Source organism: Nerophis ophidion, linkage group LG12 (genome assembly GCF_033978795.1).
Source record: "Nerophis ophidion isolate RoL-2023_Sa linkage group LG12, RoL_Noph_v1.0, whole genome shotgun sequence".
In the NCBI taxonomy this organism is placed as follows: domain Eukaryota; kingdom Metazoa; phylum Chordata; class Actinopteri; order Syngnathiformes; family Syngnathidae; genus Nerophis; species Nerophis ophidion.
In genome coordinates, this window is record NC_084622.1 from 12,717,976 (window position 1) to 12,740,142 (window position 22,167).

Below are 22,167 nucleotides of genomic sequence, written 5' to 3' on the forward strand. Positions count from 1 at the left end.
AAACATCCCATCCATCTGTATTCCAGTTAAAGCAGACATTAAACAGTAAGTGATTGTTTTATTATATTTGTATTTCTTGTTCAGCACTACTTACTGGATTTTCCTACCACCCAGCTTCTAAAACTTCATCTTCATTATATTCAGGCTCAAAAGTAGAGGAAGATAAAAACATCCCATCTGTCGGTATTACAGTGAGAGCAGACATTGAACAGTAAATGATTGTTTTATTATGTTTGTATTTCTTGTTCAGCACTACTTACTGGATCTGCTTACCACACAGCTTCTAAAACTTCATCGTAATTATATTCAGGCTCAAAAGTAGAGGAAGATAAAAACATCCCATCCGTCGGTATTCCAGTGAGAGCGGATATTGAACAGTAAGTGATTGTTTTATTATGTTTGTATTTCTTGTTCAGCACTACTTACTGTATCTGCCTACCACGCAGCTTCTAAAACTTCATCCTCATTATATTCAGGCTCAAAAATAGAGGAACATAAAAACATCCCATCAGTCGGTATTCCAGTAAGAGCAGACATTGGACAGTAAGTGATTATTTTACTTAGTTTGCATTTCTTGTTCAGTACTACTTACTGGATCTGCTTACCACACAGCTTCTAAAACTTCATCCTCATTATGTTCAAGCTCAAAAATACAAATTTCTGGATCTCCATTTGCTCCAAAGTAGTCTTTGTTGTCTGTCATGAGTAGTAGTGTTGTTGTTATTGTTATTATACATTTGAGATAACCAAATGTTTTTTAAATCTCCAAAAATGACAGATTCCGACAGATATTGTAAGTGAAAGTAGGAAAAAAATGGCTTAATTTGAATAAATCTCTTTGAAGTGTTGTGGTGCGTCACATCACTCGCACCGCCTGAGTAACCCCCGCATGGCCAGGTTTGTAGGGGGGCTTTGTCATGTGACCCAGGCACCATCCAGGAAGTTGTTAGAATGTCCCTCTGTGAGGGGCTCCCCGACCGTGCTCACTCCTGTCAGCTCGCAATAGCGGGGGGCCCCATGAGGACCACCCCCCTGGCCCTTATGTGAGTCCCGACTCAAAAGGTCTGGTCTGCAGACAGCGGGAGTTTGAACCCTCTTTGGCTCCAAGAATGCATGGAGACAGATGTTGCGGGATGCCCCTTAAACGCTCTCGTCATGTGTATACATGACAATTTCAATTTTTGTCTTTTTTTTTTTTTGTCTTTTTCGTTCACGTTTAAGGAGCTTGGCCCTTTTGGCCGGAGGAGGGGCCCGAGTGTGACTTTGTGAAAAGAATTGGAGACGGCAAGCGGAGCTGCAGCCAAATTGAGGTAAAAACAGCGGCCCTTGTTTTTAGGGATTAGGGAATGAAGAATATTCCTGTTTACAATTACTACATGACACATCACAATTTCAGTCTCTCTTTTCAACATATTGGAAAAGGAGTAGGAGGAAGCCGAGTTTATATACTCCTACCGCTTCTTTCTTGGCAATTTACTAACACTTTTGTTCACTTCCTGTTCTCAATGTGTAAATAATCCATCCATCCATTTTCTACCGCTTATTCCCTTTCGGGGTCGCGGGGGGCGCTGGCGCCTATCTCAGCTACAATCGGGCGGAAGGCGGGGTACACCCTGGACAAGTCGCCACCTCATCGCAGGGCAATAACAACATTCTAAAAATAAAAAGCGCATTGGTGAGGCCACACAGCGATGCTGGCTCTCAGTCTCTGTTCTAATTCATCCCAAAGGTGTTCTATTGGGGTCAGGTCAGGACTCTGCGCAGGCCAGTCAAGTTCATCCTCACCAGACTCTGACAGCCACGTCTTTATGGACCTTGCTTTGTGCACTGGTGCACAGTCCTGTGGGAAGAGGAAGGGGTCCGCTCCAAACCGTTTCTGGGAAGGCTGTCCACAAGGTTGCTGGAGTGTGTTTATAGGAATTTTTGACCATTCTTCCAAAAGCTCATTAGTGAGGTCACACATTGATGTTAACGGAGAAGGCCTGGCTCTCAGTCTCCGTTCTAATTCATCCCAAAAGTGTTCTATCGGGGTCAGGTCAGGACTCTGTGCAGGCCAGTCAAGTTCATCCACACCTGACTCTGTCATTCACTTCTTTATGGACCTTGCTTTGTGCACTGGTGCACAGTCCTGTTGGAAGAGGAAGGGTTCCGCTCCAAACTGTTTCTGGGAAGGCTGTCCACAAGGTTGCTGGAGTGTGTTTATAGGAATTTTCCACCATTCTTCCAAAAGCGCATTGGTGAGGTCACACATTGATGTTAATGGAGAAGGCCTGGCGCTCAGTCTACGTTCTAATTCATCCCAAAGGTGTTCTATCGGGGTTAGGTCAGGACTCTGGGCAGGCCAGTCAAGTTCATCCACACCTGACTCTGTCATCCACGTCTTTATGGACCTTGCTTTGTGCACTGGTGCACAGTCCTGTTGGAAGAGGAAGGGGTCCGCTCCAAACCGTTTCTGGGAAGGCTGTCCACAAGGTTGCTGGAGTGTGTTTATAGGAATTTTAAACCATTCTTCCAAAAGCGCATTGGTGAGGTCACACATTGATGTTAATGGAGAAGGCCTGGCTCTCAGTCTCCGTTCTAATTCATCCCAAAGGTGTTCTATCGGAGTCATGTCAGGACTCTGTGCAGGCCAGTCAAGTTCATCCACACCTGACTCTGTCATCCACGTCTTTATGGACATTGCTTGTGCGCTTGTGCACGGTCCTGTTGGAAGAGGAAGGGGTCCGCTCCAAACCGTTTCTGGGAAGGCTGTCCACAAGGTTGCTGGAGTGTGTTTATAGGAATTTTCCACCATTCTTCCAAAAGCGCATTGGTTCCTCTAAGTGTCATGATCCGTTGTGTGGATCATGTTTTGTTTAGGTATGTTCTTGTCAGTTTTGGACTCCCTTAGTTCCTGTTTTGTGCACTTTGGGTGTTTGTTTTGGTTACCATGGATACTAATTGGTTTCACCTGCCGCTGATTCGTGCTCGGTACGCTCACCTGCTGTTGAGCACTAATCAGAGAGCTCGTTGCTCGCCACAGTCGGTGTGGCTTCAGTGTTTGCGGTATGCAACTGTTAGGTTGGCGTATTCCTGTTCTGGACTCCTGTGCTAAGTTTTTGCTTTAGCTTCCCGTGCGATCGGCACACTTTTTAGGGACCGAATGTCCCTTTGGGACAGAGGACCCTATTGTATTTCTAAGGTTTTATTATTCTTTATTATTATTAGGGACCGAATGTCACTTTGGGACAAAGGACCCTATTGTATTTCTAAGGTTTTATTATTCTTTATTATTATTAGGGACCAAATGTCCCTTTTGGACAGAGCACCCTATTGTATTTCTAAAGTTTTATTATTATTTATTGTAATTAATTTGACCCCCTTAACATGCTTCAAAACTCACCATTTTTTGATACACACATCAGGACTGGCGAAAATTGCCATCTAATAAAAAACCCCAATAACTTCCGTTAGGAATGTCGTACAGACATGAAACAAAAACCTCTATGTAGGTCTTATTTAGATCTAGATTTCATACATTGACATTCTTCAGAAAAAATCAACAACCCCTTCAAAACAAAAGTTTCCAAAACAATTTCATTTTTGCCTCTATGAGCTGGAATTTGACCCCCTTAAAATGCTTCAAAACTCACCAAACTGGACACACACATCAGGACTGGTGAAACTTGCGATCTAATAAAAAAAAAAAACAACAACCCAAAACTCAAAATTGCGCTATATCGCCCCCTAGGAATAAAACACAGACAAAACTGCTCTTGGGAAGAAAGCACAGAAAAAACTGCTTGTAACTTCCGGTAGAAATGTCGTAGAGACATGAAACAAAAACCTCTATGTAGGTTTCACTCAGACCTACATTTCATTTATTGACACCCTTCAACAAAAATCAACAGGAAGTTGGCAATTACCCCTTCAAAACAACAGTTTTGTATAAACCCGTCACCTTTTTTCAAACATTATCTCCTCTGAGCGCGTTTATTATGTCGGCTTCAGGAGAGAGATTGAACCCTTCTGATTAAAAGTTGATGAAAGAGTTTTTCCAACTGCTCCGGTTTTGATTTTACGAGCCTTCAAAGAACTGCTGCGCTGATGCGTATACTCGAGTGAACTTATCGAGTATACTTTTTATGACTCTTATATAATCTAGCCATAATTTAGTTTGTTTTTTTAAAAGTGACAAATGCAGGTGTCAGTCTTGTCCCTGACAGTTTGGCCGTGTTTTATTTTTTCCTCTGCGTTTGTCTTTGTTTCCTGTCAGCGCTCTTATTTTGTCCGTTTCCTGTTTGTCTCCCTGAGTGCTGTGTCTCCCCAGCTGTGGCTGATTGCCACCTGGCCACACCTGGTGTCAATCAGCCAGTACTATTTAAAGCTGCCTTCCCCTCCAGTCAGTGCTGGATTAATGTCACCACTAATACTTCTGTTCACTCTGCTCATGCCATAGTTCCTTCGTGTCACAGTAAGTGTTTTTGTTTCTAGTCCACAGGTAGCCTTTGTGCTAGTTTTTGTTCATAGCCAAGTTTGTTCTCCGCCTTGTGCGCGCCTTTTGTTTGTACACTTTTGTTTGTTGTTTTTTTAGTGTTACATTAAATCATGTTTTCCTATTCATTGCCTGCCACCATCTCTGCATCTTGGGGTTCGTCACCAACTCAATGTGACAGCAGGTTTACTTTTCAAAGTGTCAGGTAAAGAGTTCCTTTTATTGAAAAGGCAGTCTGCGCAAAAGATGTTCTACGGCAAGGGTCGGAAACTTTTTTGGCTGAGAGAGCCATGGAAGGCAAATATTTTAAGATGTATTTCCGTGAGAGTCATATAATATTTTTTAACACTGAATACAACAAAATGCGTGCATTTTTAAGTAAGATCAACATTTTTAAAGCATAATAAGTCTCTTATTCTTTTTAATAAGCTTTTTATTCTGAAGCTAACCAATAATAAATAAAACACTTCTTACCATTAATGCGACTTCTTGAACAGGTGTGGTAGAAAACGGTTTGATGGATTAAAATGCATGAAAATGTTTAATATTTTGAATGTTATTTTTAAAACTATGATTATGTTAAAATAATTATGTATATATTTTCACACAACTTTTATGATTAAGGGCCGTTGTTAAAGTTATTATCAATTGTGCTGAAGTGGTATTTTTCTTTGTCCGTGCAAAGCTGGCAATCCAAAAGATTGCAAGCAAGTCTGGTATCAGTGTCTGTGTCCAAGAACGGCCTGCTGACTACCAAGGTCGAACACCGCCGTGATGCAGACAGAGCTAAGAGACAAGGCGATATCACCAGCGTAAACACATTTGCATAACCATATATTGTGTCTAACTGGAATTGTCGAGATTACCCCCTTCCCTCAGCGACAGCTTCAGTGATGTAAACAGGGACATCCCAAATAAATAGAGGAAGCACGCGGGCTGGACTATTAGTACATAGTTCGGATCTGTAACTAGAATACAGTGGTCGAGGGCGTGGTTGGGGCAGAGGCGTGGTTAAAAGGGGAGAAGTATATATACAGCCAGAATTCACCAAGTCAAGTATTTCATATATATATATATATATATATATATATATATATATATATATAAGAAATACTTGACTTTCAGTGAATTCTAGCTATATATATATATATATATATATATATATATATATATATATATATATATATATATATATATATATATATATAAATAAGAGAAATACTTGAATTTCAGTGTTCATTCATTTACACATATACACACACATAACAGTCATCTACTCATTAATGAGTTAAGGGTTGAACTGTCCGTCCTTGTTCTATTCTCTGTCACTATTTTTCTAACCATGCTGAGCACCCTCTCTGATGATGCATTGCTGTGTGGCACGCACTAAAGTGCTTTCATCAAATGCACTAGAGTCTGGAATCTTCCATCTCTCCCTAGCATGGCCCAAAACTGGTCAATCTTTGCTTCCTGAGGAAGATCTTTGCTGCCAAGCACTTGGTAGGCCACTACTTCTTCCCGGAGGCTATCCAGGTCCAATCGCAGCTGCGGCTTGGAACTTACAAGCGTATTTATTCATCTTACTCGTCGTCGGCGTTGCCGCGGCTGTATCTTCCTCGTTCTTCTGCTTTGTCTCCTTGTTGTGTGCGCAGTTGTGCACTGCACTCTCTAAAAGCAGTAGATGTTATTGTCACATATGCATGTACATTAGATGGCAGTATTGTCCTGTTTAATAGTGTCACAACATTGCTGTTTACGGCAGACAAACGGCTTTACGGTAGACGAAAACGTGACTGCTGTTGTGTGTTGTTTCCGCGCTGGGAGGACGTTAATGAAACTGCCTAACAATAAACCCACATAAGAAACCAAGAACTCGCCCTCGATCATTCTACAGTTATAACGTCATTGGGCAGACACGCTGTTTATATTGTGGGAAAGCGGAGCTGGAGGGGGCGTGGCCTCCAGCTCCGCCTGAATTTCGGGAGGTTTTCGGGAGTCTCCCGGAAAATCCGGGAGGATTGACATGTATGAGTGCAATGTCCACTGCAGTGGACGCTGGCGCTCAGAAAGATATTCCAAACTACAATATTTCATTTTTTAAATGTTATTTTTAAGTTTTAAAGATGGCAGAGATAGCTGACTTTGACATTTAACTTATACCCGACGATAGCGAGAAAGATGCGGGTTTGCGCCCATATTTATTTATTTTTTTTTTAAACCTGCGCAAGGATTATAATTAATTCTTCATCTAAAGAGGAAAATTAAAAAAATCCAATCAGTCGGCATTCCAGTGAGAGCAGACACTATACAGTAAGTGAGTGTTTTATTATGTTAGGCTCAAAAATATAAGGTTCTGGATCTTCACTTGCTCCAAAGTAGTCTTTGTTGTCTCTCATGAGTCGTAGTCTGTCCATCCATTTCTACCACTTGTCCCTTTCGGGGCCGCGTGGGCTGCTGGAGCCTACCTCAGCAAGATTCGGCGTTTCAGCATTCGGGTGTTGTTGTTATTGTCCAAAGGCAATACCGAACGTTGTGACGCTTCTTTGAAATTAATTATTAGTAATTAATTTTAAGAGTATTTTTCTGCAATTTTAAATAAGTCTCAGAGTGAGTCTTGATGATGGAATTTAAAACGACAGGAAACACAACGTTTTGTGCGTCTTTAGTCTTAATGCTAACAAGCTATGTTTGTTTCCGACAAAGTACATGCCTAAGTTGACTTTATTCCCTTTTTCATCCCATCAGTCGGCATTTCAGTGAGAGCAGACACTATACAGTAAGTGATTGTTTTATTATGTTTGTAGTTTGTATTTCTTGTGCAGCAACTTGCAACACTGCTACTTGCTAGATCTGTTTACCACTCAGCTTCTAAAACATGTAGCTCGTCCTCATTATATTCAGGCTCAAAAATATAAGGTTCTGGATCATCACTTGCTCCAAAGTAGTCTTTGTTTTCTCTCATGAGTAGTAGTCCGTCCATCCTTTTCTACCACTTGTCCCTTTCGGGGCCGCGGGTGCTGCTGGAGCCTATCTCAGCGGCATTCGGGTGTTGTTGGTATTGTTCAAAGGCGATACCGAATGATGTGATGGGTCTGTGACATTAATACGCTGCCGTACGCTTCATTAAAATTGTTGACGGATGTTTTTCGATGTTTTTTAGCGTTCTTTATAGGCGGAATACTTCAAATTTCATTAGCTGACTCTTGCTAACTTTTAGTTGCGAGTAAGAATACATAAAAAAAGTATGTGTGCTTGTGAATGATAAACAAAATTCCCCAAAAAAGTGCCTTTCCTCTTTCAAAGTCCCATTTTAGACTATCTTTTATCAATTTTAAACAAGTCTCAGAGTGAGTCTTGATGATGGAATTTTATAACAAAAGGGAACACAACATTTTGTACATCTGTAGTCTTAATGCTAATGAGCTACGTTTGTTTATGACAAAATACATGCCTAAGCTGACTTTATTCTCTTTTTTACACATACACTGTAACTCTGCACTTGATTGATTGATTGAAACTTTTATTAGTAGATTGCACAGTACAGTACATATTCCGTACAATTGACCACTAAACGGTAACACCCCAATAAGTTTTTCAACTTGTTAATGTCGGAATCCACGTTCATCAATTCATTATAGCTCATCCTCATTATATTCAAGCTCAAAAATATAAGGTTCTTCCGACAAAGTACATGCCTGAGTTGACTTTATTCCCTTTTTTACACATGCACTGTAACTCTGCACTTGATTGATTGATTGATTGAAACTTTAATCAGTAGATTGCACAGTACAGTACATATTCCGTACAATTGACCACTATACGGTAACACCGGAATACGTTTTTCAACTTGTTAACGTCGGAATCCACGTTCACCAATTCATTATAGCTCATCCTCATTATGTTCAGGCTCAAAAATATAAGGTTCTTCCGACAAATTACATGCCTGAGTTGACTTTACTCCATTTTTTACACGTGCACTGTAACTCTGCACTTGATTGATTGATTGATTGATTGAAACTTTAATCAGTAGATTGCACAGTACAGTATATATTCTGTACAATTGACCACTATACAGTAACACCGGAATACGTTTTTCAACTTGTTATTGTCGGAATCCACGTTCATCAATTCATTATAGCTCATCCTCATTATATTCGGGCTCAAAAATATAAGGTTCTTCCGACAAAGTACATGCCTGAGTTGACTTTATTCCCTTTTTTACACATGCACTGTAACTCTGCACTTGATTGATTGATTGATTGAAACTTTAATCAATAGATTGCACAGTACAGTACATATTCCGTACAATTGACCACTATACGGTAACACCGGAATACGTTTTTCAACTTGTTAACGTCGGAATCCACGTTCATCAATTCATTATATCTCATCCTCATTATATTCGGGCTCAAAAATATAAGGTTCTTCCGACAAATTACATGCCTGAGTTGACTTTACTCCATTTTTTACACGTGCACTGTAACTCTGCACTTGATTAATTGATTGATTGATTGAAACTTTAATCAGTAGATTGCACAGTACAGTATATATTCTGTACAATTGACCACTATACGGTAACACCGGAATACGTTTTTCAACTTGTTATTGTCGGAATCCACGTTCATCAATTCATTGTAGCTCATCCTCATTATATTCGGGCTCAAAAATATAAGGTTCTTCCGACAGAGTACATGCCTGAGTTGACTTTATTCCCTTTTTTACACATGCACTGTAACTCTGCACTTGATTGATTGATTGCTTGAAACTTTAATCAGTAGATTGCACAGTACAGTACATATTCCGTACAATTGACCACTATACGGCAACACCGGAATACGTTTTCCAACTTGTTAACGTCGGAATCCACGTTCATCAATTCATTATAGCTCATCCTCATTATGTTCGGGCTCAAAAATATAAGGTTCTTCCGACAAATTACATGCCTGAGTTGACTTTACTCCATTTTTTACACATACACTGTAACTCTGCACTTGAATGATTGATTGATTGATTGAAACTTTTATTAGTAGATTGCACAGTACAGTACATATTCCGTACATTTGACCACTATACGGTAACACCGGAATACGTTTTTCATCATGTTAATGTCGGAGTCCACGTTCATCAATTCATTATAGCTCATCCTCATTATGTTTGCGGGCTCAAAAATATAAGGTTCTTCCGACAAAGTACATGCCTGAGTTGACTTTATTCCCTTTTTTTACACATACACTCTAACTCTGCACTTGTTCAATATAATGGACATCATATATCACATTCAACATAATATAACATTAAGGAGAAGATATAAACGTTAGCAACACTAGCATTGCTGAGTTAGCTAAGTGCTAACGTCATGCTCGGTTAGCATATTTGCTGAAGAATCACAAAATAATCTAATTTTACAGCTTTAGTGTCTGTTGCCCACTGATATATGTTGTTGGCTTAACTGGTTGGAATTTGGGGGTTAAATCCCCAAAAAGGATTCCCGGGCGCGGCCACTGCTGCTGCTCACTGCTCCCCTCACCTCCCAGGGGGTGATCAGGGGTGATGGGTCAAATGCAGAGGCCAAAGTTCTCCACACCTAGTGTGTGTGTGTGTGGCAATCATTGGTAGTGTAACTTGAACTTTAGCATACTGTGGCTTTTGTTTTAAGATGTGTAGCGAAGCCTGGTCTTTTTTTCAAGGGGATATTCCCCCCCCCCCCCCCCCCCCCCCCCCCCCCCCTTTTGAAGTCAGCAACAAAACTGAGGGATTATACGACATTATGAGATTATTATTCTGAGTGATTTTTGTGTCCCAGGACTACTTGGCGATGAACGATTAACTTCATGAACGCTTGGCTGACTTTTCTGGAAGGTTTTTAACTCCAAAGCTACTTTTTATTACGTTTCAACGTCATGCCATCATAGTGCAGATCATGTCTTGCTCATCGGCCACTTTATTGAAAGGCAAAGAGTTCAGCAGCGCCGAATAAAGACTGGCTAATATTTAACGACTGTCCATAGGGTCATCAATGTCAACACACTGTAAATATTTACTGTTGCGTCAGTTCAGGTTCAGCGTTTTTCCTAAATTACGTTGAAATCTTTAGTGCCTTAAACAGATTTGCCGGGCTACATTGATCAATAACATATTTTTTTTTGTTTGTTATTGAGGTCCATATTGCAATTATGGCTGCCACATGCAACAGTGAGTATTTATCAATATTAGACATGTCCGATATTATCAGCCTGCCAATATTATCGGCTGATAAATGCTTTACAAACCCCGTTTCCATATGAGTTGGGAAATTGTGTTAGATGTAAATATAAACGGAATACAATGATTTGCAAATCCGTTTCAACCCATATTCAGTTGAATATGCTACAAAAACAAGATATTTGATTTTCAAACTCATAAACTTTTATTTTTATTTTTTTGCAAATAATAATTAACTTAGAATTTCATGGCTGCAACACGTGCCAAAGTAGTTGGGAAAGGGCATGTTCACCACTGTGTTGCATCACCTTTTATTTTACCAACACTCAATAAACGTTTGGGAACTGAGGAAACTAATTGTTGAAGCTTTGAAAGTGGAATTCTTTCCCATTCTTGTTTTATGTAGAGCTTCAGTCAATCAACAGTCCGGGGCCTCCGCTGTCGTATTTTACGCTTCATAATGCGCCACACATTTTCGATGGGAGACAGGTCTGGACTGCAGGCGGGCCAGGAAAGTACCCGCACTCTTTTTTTACGAAGCCACGCTGTTGTAACACGTGCTGAATGTGGCTTGGCATTGTCTTGCTGAAATAAGCAGGGGCGTCCTTGAAAAAGACGGCCCTTAGATGGCAGCATATGTTGTTCCAAAACCTGTATGTACCTTTCAGCATTAATGATGCCTTCACAGATGTGTAAGTTACCCATGCCTTGGGCACTAATGCACCCCCATACCATCACAGATGCTGGCTTTTGAACTTTGCGTCGACAACAGTCTGGATGGTTCGCTTCCCCTTTGGTCCGGATGACACACTGTCGAATATTTCCAAAAACAATTCGAAATGTGGACTCGTCAGACCACAGAACACTTTTCCACTTTGCATCAGTCCATCTTAGATGATCTCGGGCCCAGAGAAGCTGGCGGCGTTTCTGGATGTTGTTGATAAATGGCTTTCGCTTTGCATAGTAGAGGTTTAACTTGCACCTACAGATGTAGCGACAAACTGTATTTAGTGACAGTGGTTTTCTGAAGTGTTCCTGAGCCCATGTGGTGATATCCTTTAGAGATTGATGTCCGTTTTTTATACAGTGCCATCTGAGGGATCAAAGGTCACGGTCATTCAATGTTGGTTTCCGGCCATGCCGCTTATGTGGAGTGATTTCTCTAGATTCTCTGAACCTTTTGATGATATTATGGACCGTAGATGTTGAAATCCCTAAATTTCTTGCAATTGCTCTTCGAGAAACATTGTTCTTAAACTGTTTGACTATTTGCTCACGCAGTTGTGGACAAAGGGGTGTACCTCGCCCCTTTGGGGTTAAAAATTATTTGCAAATCATTGTAGTCCAACTCATATGGAAACAGTGTTTGTAAAATGTAATATCGGATATTATCTATATAGGTTTCAAAAAGTAAAATTAATGACTTTTTAAAACGCCGCTGCACGGCGCGGTACATATCCGGCAAAACACGTACGTAGGCCCAAGTATACTCTGGACTGAAGCTGTGTGCCTTCATTGTTTTTGTAGCTGTTGTTTTGAGGCACGTTTGAGGCATATTTGCCATAGTTGTAGTGGGTTATCTCAGGGAGAGCATGTCCCAAATTCCAAGCTGCTGTTTTGAGCCATTTTAAAACAAATAATGCACTTTGTGACTTCAATAATAAATATGGCAGTGCCATGTTGGCATTTTTGTCCATAACTTGAATTGATTTATTTTGGAAAACCTTGTTACATTGTTTAATGCATCCAGCGGGGCATCACAACAAAATTAGGCATAATAATTTGTTCATTCCACCATTGTATATATCGGTATCGGTTAATATCGGAATCGGTAATTAAGAGTTGGACAATATCGGAATGTCGGATATTGGCAAAAAACGCTTATTTGGACTATTTTTCCTGTGTGTAGCGTTTTACTTCTTGTCTTGCTTTCCTGTTTTGTTGTTGATTGTCATGTCATGTTTGTATGTACATTATGGGCACCGCCTGCTGCGGCACAGTAAGTCTTTGCTGTCGTCCAGCATTCGGTTTTTGTTTACTTTGCAGCCAGTACAGTTTTTGCTTTGTTTTTCAAAGCCTTCCCTAAACTTTGATGCCTTTTCTTAGAGACACTCACCTTTTGTTTATTTTAGATTTAAGCATTAGAAACTTTTTTACCTTCACACTGCCTCCCACTGTCGCCTGCATATTGCGATCACGACAAACCATGTTACCGACATCTACAAAGCTATTAGTGCTGCCACCTACTGATATGGAAGAGTATTACTCGGTTACTCTGCCGATCTCTAGACAGCACAGACATTCAACAACGGCACATTTGCGGATTATAATTACTGGTTTGCAAAAAATATATATTTAACCCAATTAGGGGAAATTACATAATCTACCGCGGCACAGTGGTTGAAAGACACTGCTGTACAGTGTGTGTGTTTGGCTCCCTTTTTTTCATGTGGGAACAAATTAGTGCTATTGTGACTTTTGGTATTGACCAAAAAAATCACAATGCCCGATAGAGTTCTAAAAAGGTTTTGACAGACCACCTAAAAACAACAAAACGGAATGGAATTTTACAGTTTTTTTACTGAATGGCACACCCAAAATGTATGTTAAAACAAAGAAAGTGGGATTTACAGTATTAATGACTACGAAGAATAAAACACTGAATATCAACAACATTACAATATTAATAACTATGAGCAATAAAATACTGAATTTCAACAACATTACAATATTAGTAAGTATGAACAATAAAACACTGAATATCAACATTACAATATTAGTAACTATGAACAATAAAATACTGAATATCAACAACATTACAATATTAGTAACTATGAGCAATAAAACACAGAATATCAACAAAATTACAATATTAGTAACTGTAAACAATAAAACACTGAATATAAAAAAAATTACAATATTAGTAACTATGAACAATAAAACACCGAATATCAACAACATTACAAAATTAGTAACTATAAACAAAAAAACCCTGAATATCAACAACATTACAATATTAGTAACTGTGAGCAATAAAACAATGAATATCAACAAAATTACAATATTAGTAACTATAAACAATAAAACACTGAATATCAAAAAAATTACAATATTAGTAACTATGAACAATAAAACACCGAATATCAACATTACAATATTAGTAACTATAAACAATAAAACCCTGAATATCATCAACAAACAATACTATTAACTATGAAGAAAAAACACTAAATATCAATAACATTACAATATTAGTAACTACGAACAATAACACACTGAATATCAACAACATTACAATATTAATAACTGTAAACAATAAAACACTGAATATCAACAACATTACAATATTAATAACTATAAACAATAAAACTGAATATCAACAACATTACAATATTAGTAACTATGATCAATAAAACACTGAATATCAACAACATTACAATATTAATAACCATGAAAAAAATAAAACACTGAATATAAACATTACAATATTAGTAGCTATGAACAATAAAATACTGAATATTAACAACATTACAATATGAGTAACTATGAACAATAAAACACTGAATATCAACAAAATTACAATATTAATAACTATGAACAATAAAACAGAATTTCAACATTATAATATCAGTAACTATAAACAATAAAACCCAGAATATCAACAACATTACAATATTAGTAACTATGAACAATAAAACCCTGAATATCAACAATATTACAATATTAATAACTATGAACAATAAAACACTGAATATCAACAAAATTACAATATTAATAACTATGAACAATAAAACACAGAATTTCAACATTATAATATTAGTAACTATAAACATTAAAACACCAAATATCAACAACATTACAATATTAGTAACTATGAAATATAAAACCCTGAATATCAACAACATTACAATATTAATAACTGAACAATAAAACACTGAATATCAACACAATTAGAATATTAATTACTATGAACAATAAAACACAGAATTTCAACATAATAATATTAGTAACCATAAACAATAAAACACAGAATATCAACAACATTACAATATTAGTAACTATGAACAATAAAACACTGAATATCAACAACATTACAATATTAATAACTATGAACAATAAAACACTGAATATCAACAACATTACAATATTAATAACTATGAACAATTAAACACTGAATATCAACAACATTACAATATTAATAACTATGAACAATTAAACACTGAATATCAACAACATAATATTAATAACTATGAACAATAAAACACTGAATATCAACAACATTACAATATTAGTAACTATGAATAATAAAACACTGAATATCAACAACAATACAATATTAATAACTATGAACAATAAAACACTGAATATCAACAACAGTACAATATTAATAGCTATGAACAATTAAACACTGAATATCAACAACATTACAATATTAGTAACTATGAATAGTAAAACACTGAATATCAACAACAATACAATATTAGTAACTATGAACAATAAAACACTGAATATCAACAGCATTACATTATTAGTAACTATGAACAATAAAACTCTGAATATCAACAACATTACAATATTAATAACTGAACAATAAAACACTGAATATCAACACAATTAGAATATTAATAACTATGAACAATAAAACACAGAATTTCAACATTATAATATTAGTAACTATAAACAATAAAACACAGAATATCAACAACATTACAATATTAGTATCTATGAACAATAAAACACTGAATATCAACAACATTACAATATATTTATAACTATGAACAATAAAACCCTGAATATCAACAACATTACAATATTAGTAACTATGAACAATAAAACACTGAATATCAACAACATTACAATATTATTAACTATGAGCAATAAAACAATGAATATCAAAAAAATTATAATATTAGTAACTATGAACAATAAAACACCGAATATCAACATTACCATATTAGTAACTATAAACAATAAAACCCTGAATATCATCAACAAACAATACTATTAACTTTGAAGAAAAAACTCAAAATATCAATAACATTACAATATTAATAACTGAACAATAAAACACTGAATATCAACACAATTAGAATATTAATTACTATGAACAATAAAACACAGAATTTCAACATTATAATATTAGTAACTATGAACAATAAAACACTGAATATCAACAACATTACAATATTAATAACTATGAACAATAAAACACTGAATATCAACAACATTACAATATTAATAACTATGAACAATTAAACACTGAATATCAACAACATTACAATATTAATAACTATGAACAATAAAACACTGAATATCAACAACAGTACAATATTAATAGCTATGAACAATTAAACACTGAATATCAACAACATTACAATATTAGTAACTATGAATAGTAAAACACTGAATATCAACAACAATACAATATTAGTAACTATGAACAATAAAACACTGAATATCAACAGCATTACATTATTAGTAACTATGAACAATAAAACTCTGAATATCAACAACATTACAATATTAATAACTGAACAATAAAACACTGAATATCAACACAATTAGAATATTAATAACTATGAACAATAAAACACAGAATTTCAACATTATAATATTAGTAACTATAAACAATAAAACACAGAATATCAACAACATTACAATATTAGTATTTATGAACAATAAAACACTGAATATCAACAACATTACAATATATTTATAACTATGAACAATAAAACCCTGAATATCAACAACATTACAATATTAGTAACTATGAACAATAAAACACTGAATATCAACAACATTACAATATTATTAACTATGAGCAATAAAACAATGAATATCAAAAAAATTATAATATTAGTAACTATGAACAATAAAACACCGAATATCAACATTACCATATTAGTAACTATAAACAATAAAACCCTGAATATCATCAACAAACAATACTATTAACTATGAAGAAAAAACTCAAAATATCAATAACATTACAATATTAATAACTGAACAATAAAACACTGAATATCAACACAATTAGAATATTAATTACTATGAACAATAAAACACAGAATTTCAACATTATAATATTAGTAACTATGAACAATAAAACACTGAATATCAACAACATTACAATATTAATAACTATGAACAATAAAACACTGAATATCAACAACATTACAATATTAATAACTATGAACAATTAAACACTGAATATCAACAACATTACAATATTAATAACTGTAAACAATAAAACACTGAATATCAACAACATTACAATATTAATAACTATAAACAATAAAACTGAATATCAACAACATTACAATATTAGTAACTATGAACAATAAAACACTGAATATCAACAACATTACAATATTAATAACCATGAAAAAAATAAAACACTGAATATAAACATTACAATATTAGTAGCTATGAACAATAAAATACTGAATATTAACAACATTACAATATGAGTAACTATGAACAATAAAACACTGAATATCAACAAAATTACAATATTAATAACTATGAACAATAAAACAGAATTTCAACATTATAATATCAGTAACTATAAACAATAAAACACAGAATATCAACAACATTACAATATTAGTAACTATGAACAATAAAAACCTGAATATCAACAATATTACAATATTAATAACTATGGACAATAAAACACTGAATATCAACAAAATTACAATATTAATAACTATGAACAATAAAACACATAATTTCAACATTATAATATTAGTAACTATAAACAATAAAACACCAAATATCAACAACATTACAATATTAGTAACTATGAACAATAAAACCCTGAATATCAACAACATTACAATATTAATAACTGAACAATAAAACACTGAATATCAACACAATTAGAATATTAATAACTATGAACAATAAAACACAGAATTTCAACATTATAATATTAGTAACTATAAACAATAAAACACAGAATATCAACAACATTACAATATTAGTAACTATGAACAATAAAACACTGAATATCAACAACATTACAATATTAATAACTATGAACAATAAAACACTGAATATCAACAACATTACAACATTAATAACTATGAACAATTATACACTGAATATCAACAACATTACAATATTAATAACTATGAACAATAAAACACTGAATATCAACAACATTACAATATTAGTAACTATGTATAATAAAACACTGAATATCAACAACAATACAATATTAATAACTATGAACAATAAAAGACTGAATATCAACAACATTACAATATTAGTAACTATGAACAATTAAACACTGAATATCAACAACATTACAATATTAGTAACTATGAACAATTAAACACTGAATATCAACAACATTACAATATTAGTAACTATGAATAGTAAAACACTGAATATCCACAACAATACAATATTAGTAACTATGAACAATAAAACACTGAATATCAACAGCATTACATTATTAGTAACTATGAACAATAAAACTCTGAATATCAACAACATTACAATATTAATAACTAAGGTGTCTAATGTTTAAACCAAAAATAAACAAAAGGTGAGTGCCCCTAAGAAAAGGCATTGAAGCTTAGAGAAGGTGATGCAGAACCAAACTAATACTGAACTGGCTGCAAAGTGAACAAAAACAGAATGCTGGACGACAGCAAAGACTTACTGTGGATATGATAATCAACAATGTCTACACAAAGAAGGATAAAAACAACTGAAATATTCTTGAATGCTAAAAGTTATTGGTGACAAAGCACATATTGGAAATATACTGTATGCTTTTTAGACACCGTACTGTATTTAGGATGCAGAGTTTGTTGCTTTTAGATCTTTTTACACAATCAATCAATCAATCAATCAATCAATCAATAAATCAATCAATCAATCAATAAATGTTTACTTATATAGCACTAAATCACGAGTGTCTCAAAGGGCTGCATAAGCCACAAAAGACATCTTCGGCTCAGATCCCACATCAGGGCAAGGAAAAACTCAACCCAATGGGATGTGAATGAGAAACTTTGGAAAGGACCGCAGATGTGGGGACTCCCCCCCCCAAGGCGACTGGTGCAAAGGGGATGGAGTGGATCTAACATAATATAGTGGGATTCCAGTCCATAGTGGATCTAACATAATAGTGAGTGTCCAATCCATAGTGGATCTAACATAATAGTGTGAGAGTCCAGTCCATAGTGGATCTAACATAATATTGTGAGAGTCCAGTCCATAGTGGATCTAACATAATAGTGAGAGTCCAGTCCATAGTGGATCCAACATAGTAGTGTGAGAGTCCAGTCCATAGTGGATCTAATATAATAGTGTGAGAGTCCAGTCCATAGTGGATCTAACATAATAGTGTGAGAGTCCAGTCCATAGTGGATCTAACATAATATTGTGAGAGTCCAGTCCATAGTGGATCTAACATAATAGTGTGAGAGTCCAGTCCATAGTGGATCTAACATAATAGTGAGAGTCCATTCCATAATGGATCAAGCATAATAGTGAGAGTCTAGTCCATAGTGGATCCAACATGATAGTGAGAGTCCAGTCCATATTAGATCCAACATAATAGTGAGAGTCCAGTCCATAGTAGATCTAACATAATAGTGAGATAGTCCAGTCCATAGTGGATCTCACATAATAGTGTGAGAGTCCAGTCCATAGTGGATCCAACATAATAGTGAGAGTCCAGTCCATAATGGATATAACATAATAGTGTGAGAATCCAGTCCATAGTGGATCTTGCATAATAGTGAGAGTCCACTCCATAGTGGATCTAACAAAATAGTGAGAGTCCAGTCCCTAGTGGATCTAACGTAATAGTGAGAGTCCAGTTTACAGTGGATCTAACATAACAGTGAGAGTCCAGTCCATAGTGGATCTAACATAATAGTGAGAGTCTAGTCCATTGTGGATCTAACATAATAGTGAGAGTGCCCAGTCCATAGAGGATCCAACATAATAGTGTGAAAGTCCAGTCCATAGTGGATCTAAGATAATAGTGAAAGTCCAGTCCATAGTGGATCCAACATAATAGTGAGAGTCCAGTCCATAGTGGATCCAACATAATAATGAGAGTCCAGTCCATAATGGATACAACATAATAGTGTGAAAGTCCAGTCCATCGTGGATCTTGCATAATAGTGAGAGTCCATTCCATAGTGGATCTAACATAATAGGCGGCATAGCTCGGTTGGTAGAGCGGCCATGCCAGCAACTTGAGGGTTGCAGGTTCGATTCCTGCTTCCGCCATCCTAGTCACTGCCGTTGTGTCCTTGGGCAAGACACTTTACCCACCTGCTCCCAGTGCCACCCACACTGGTTTAAATGTAAATTAGATATTGGGTTTCACTATGTAAAGTGCTTTGAGTCACTAGAGAAAAGCGCTATATAAATATAATTCACTTCACTTCACAATAGTGAGAGTCCAGTCCATAATGGATCCAACATAATAGTGTGAGAGTCCAGTCCATAGTGGACCTAACATAATAGTGAGAGTCCAGTCCATAGTGGATCCAACATAATAATGAGAGTCCAGTCCATAATGGATATAACATAATAGTGAAGTGAAGTGAAAGTCCAGTCCATAGTGGATCTTGCATAATAGTGAGAGTCCATTCCATAGTGGATCTAACATAATAGTGAGAGTCCAGTCCATAGTGGATCTTGCATAATAGTGAGAGTCCAGTCCATAGTGGATCTAACATAATAGTGAGAGTCCAGTCCATAGTGGGGCGAGCAGGAGACCATCCCGAGCGGAGACAGGTCAGCAGCACAGAGATGTCCCCAACCGATGCACAGGCGAGCGGTCCCGCCGCTATTAATTTTTAATTTTAATTTTCATTTTTTTTACACCAGTTAAGTGACCAAAGTCAAGAATGCATTTGAGCTGTTTTATTGCTCAGCTTCATCATCACAGTTCGACGACACTTCAAAATAAAACAAGCATAATAATAAGTTGAATTTATATCATCAGATGCACATAAATAAATGGAAAAAAAACGTATCCTGAATGCAGCTGACCCCGTAACGGACAAGCGGTAGAAAATGGACATATCCTTGCAGGTTTGTTCGCATGACAAACATTCAAAACAAACAGCGATGTATTTATGTTACTAACTTTATCAAAAACATTTTATTACGAGCTTACCTTTCATGATGCTGCACCAATGCCAGGATGGAAGCGACAATGAGGGCCTGTTGTCAAGTGTCACTGTGCGACCTGCATTGAGGGGCTGGCAGCCTGAAATGAGCTCTCTAAAGACCCCAACCCCCCCTTTTCTCCCAGTGCTAAACACCCCCCACTCTCCCGGTTCATCCACTGCCGCAGCACACTGGAGGTCTGTGCACGTCTCAGTGTGGTGCACTGATTGCGTAACCTTTGGACATACAAACACAAACAAAACAAGCTTGATTTTAACAATACGGAGAAATCTGCAGGATTGTCTTCTTAGAAATCATTATAAAAAATTGGGATTCATAAAACATTCCTTAAAGTGGGCATGAATGTTTACACCTGTGCCCCAGACCTAACCGCGGGCCATTGGGATGCTGTATTGTCCCCTTTTTGCCACATCGGATTAAAGCAAAGTTATTATCCATCCATCCATTTTCTACCGCTTATTTCCTTTTGGGTTGCGGGGGGCGCTGGCGCATATCTCAGCTACAATCAGGCGGAAGGCGGGGTACACCCTGGACAAGTCGCCATCTCATCGCAGGGCCAACACAGATAGACAGACAACATTCACACTCACATCCACACATATCTAAGAGTAATAATAATAAAAAAGGACTCCAAGGAGTCCTTTTGCAATGGGCCTGGCGGACCCTAATACTAATAATTAAAGCTGCAGGCAGCTATGGACGGGACCGATTGGCCTGCTGCACCCACGACCCAAGCCCGGATAAGCGGTAGCTATCCGGCAGATATTTTAACAAATATTTCACACGAGGGCAAAGCACAACTGATGAACAATTGATCAGACAATATATAGAGATATATGCTTCTTAGCAGAATGAACGCAGTGGTTTTTGTAGGCTCTGTTTTGTCTGTGTTTTATTCCTAGGGGGCGCTAAAGCGCAATTTTAAGTTTTTTTATTTATTTATTTTTTTTATTAGATGTGTTTTTCCAGTTTGGTGAGTTATGAAACATTTTAAAGGGGTCAAATTACAGCTCAAAGAGGCAAAAACGACTTTTTTTAGGAGAATTTTGTTTTGAAGGGGTTTTTGCCAACTTCCTGTTGATTTTTGCTGAAGTAGGTCAGTCTATAAAATCTAAGTCTAAGTCAGACCTACATAGAGGTTTTTGTTTCATGTCTCTATGGCATTCCTACCGGAAGTTACAAGCAGTTTTGTCTGCGTTTTCTCCCTTGGAGCAGTGTTGTCTGTGTTTTATTGCTAGGGGGCGCTAGAGCGCAAATTAGAGTTTTGGGGTTTGGTTTTTTATTAGATCGCAGTTTTGGCCAGTCCTGATACGTGTGTCCAG

General features: G+C 36.3%; 1 protein-coding gene across 1 annotated transcript in view; it reads right to left on the reverse strand.

The window, feature by feature from the left end:
- slc6a13 (solute carrier family 6 member 13) overlaps positions 1-20,943 on the reverse strand; it is a 68,796-nt gene extending 47,853 nt beyond the window's left edge. The window contains exon 1 of the mRNA XM_061916852.1: positions 20,832-20,943. Within this exon, the coding sequence (XP_061772836.1) occupies positions 20,832-20,838 (7 nt within the window). The 5' untranslated portion in view covers positions 20,839-20,943. The remainder of the gene's footprint in view (positions 1-20,831) is intronic.
- Positions 20,944-22,167: the final 1,224 nt, after the last annotated feature.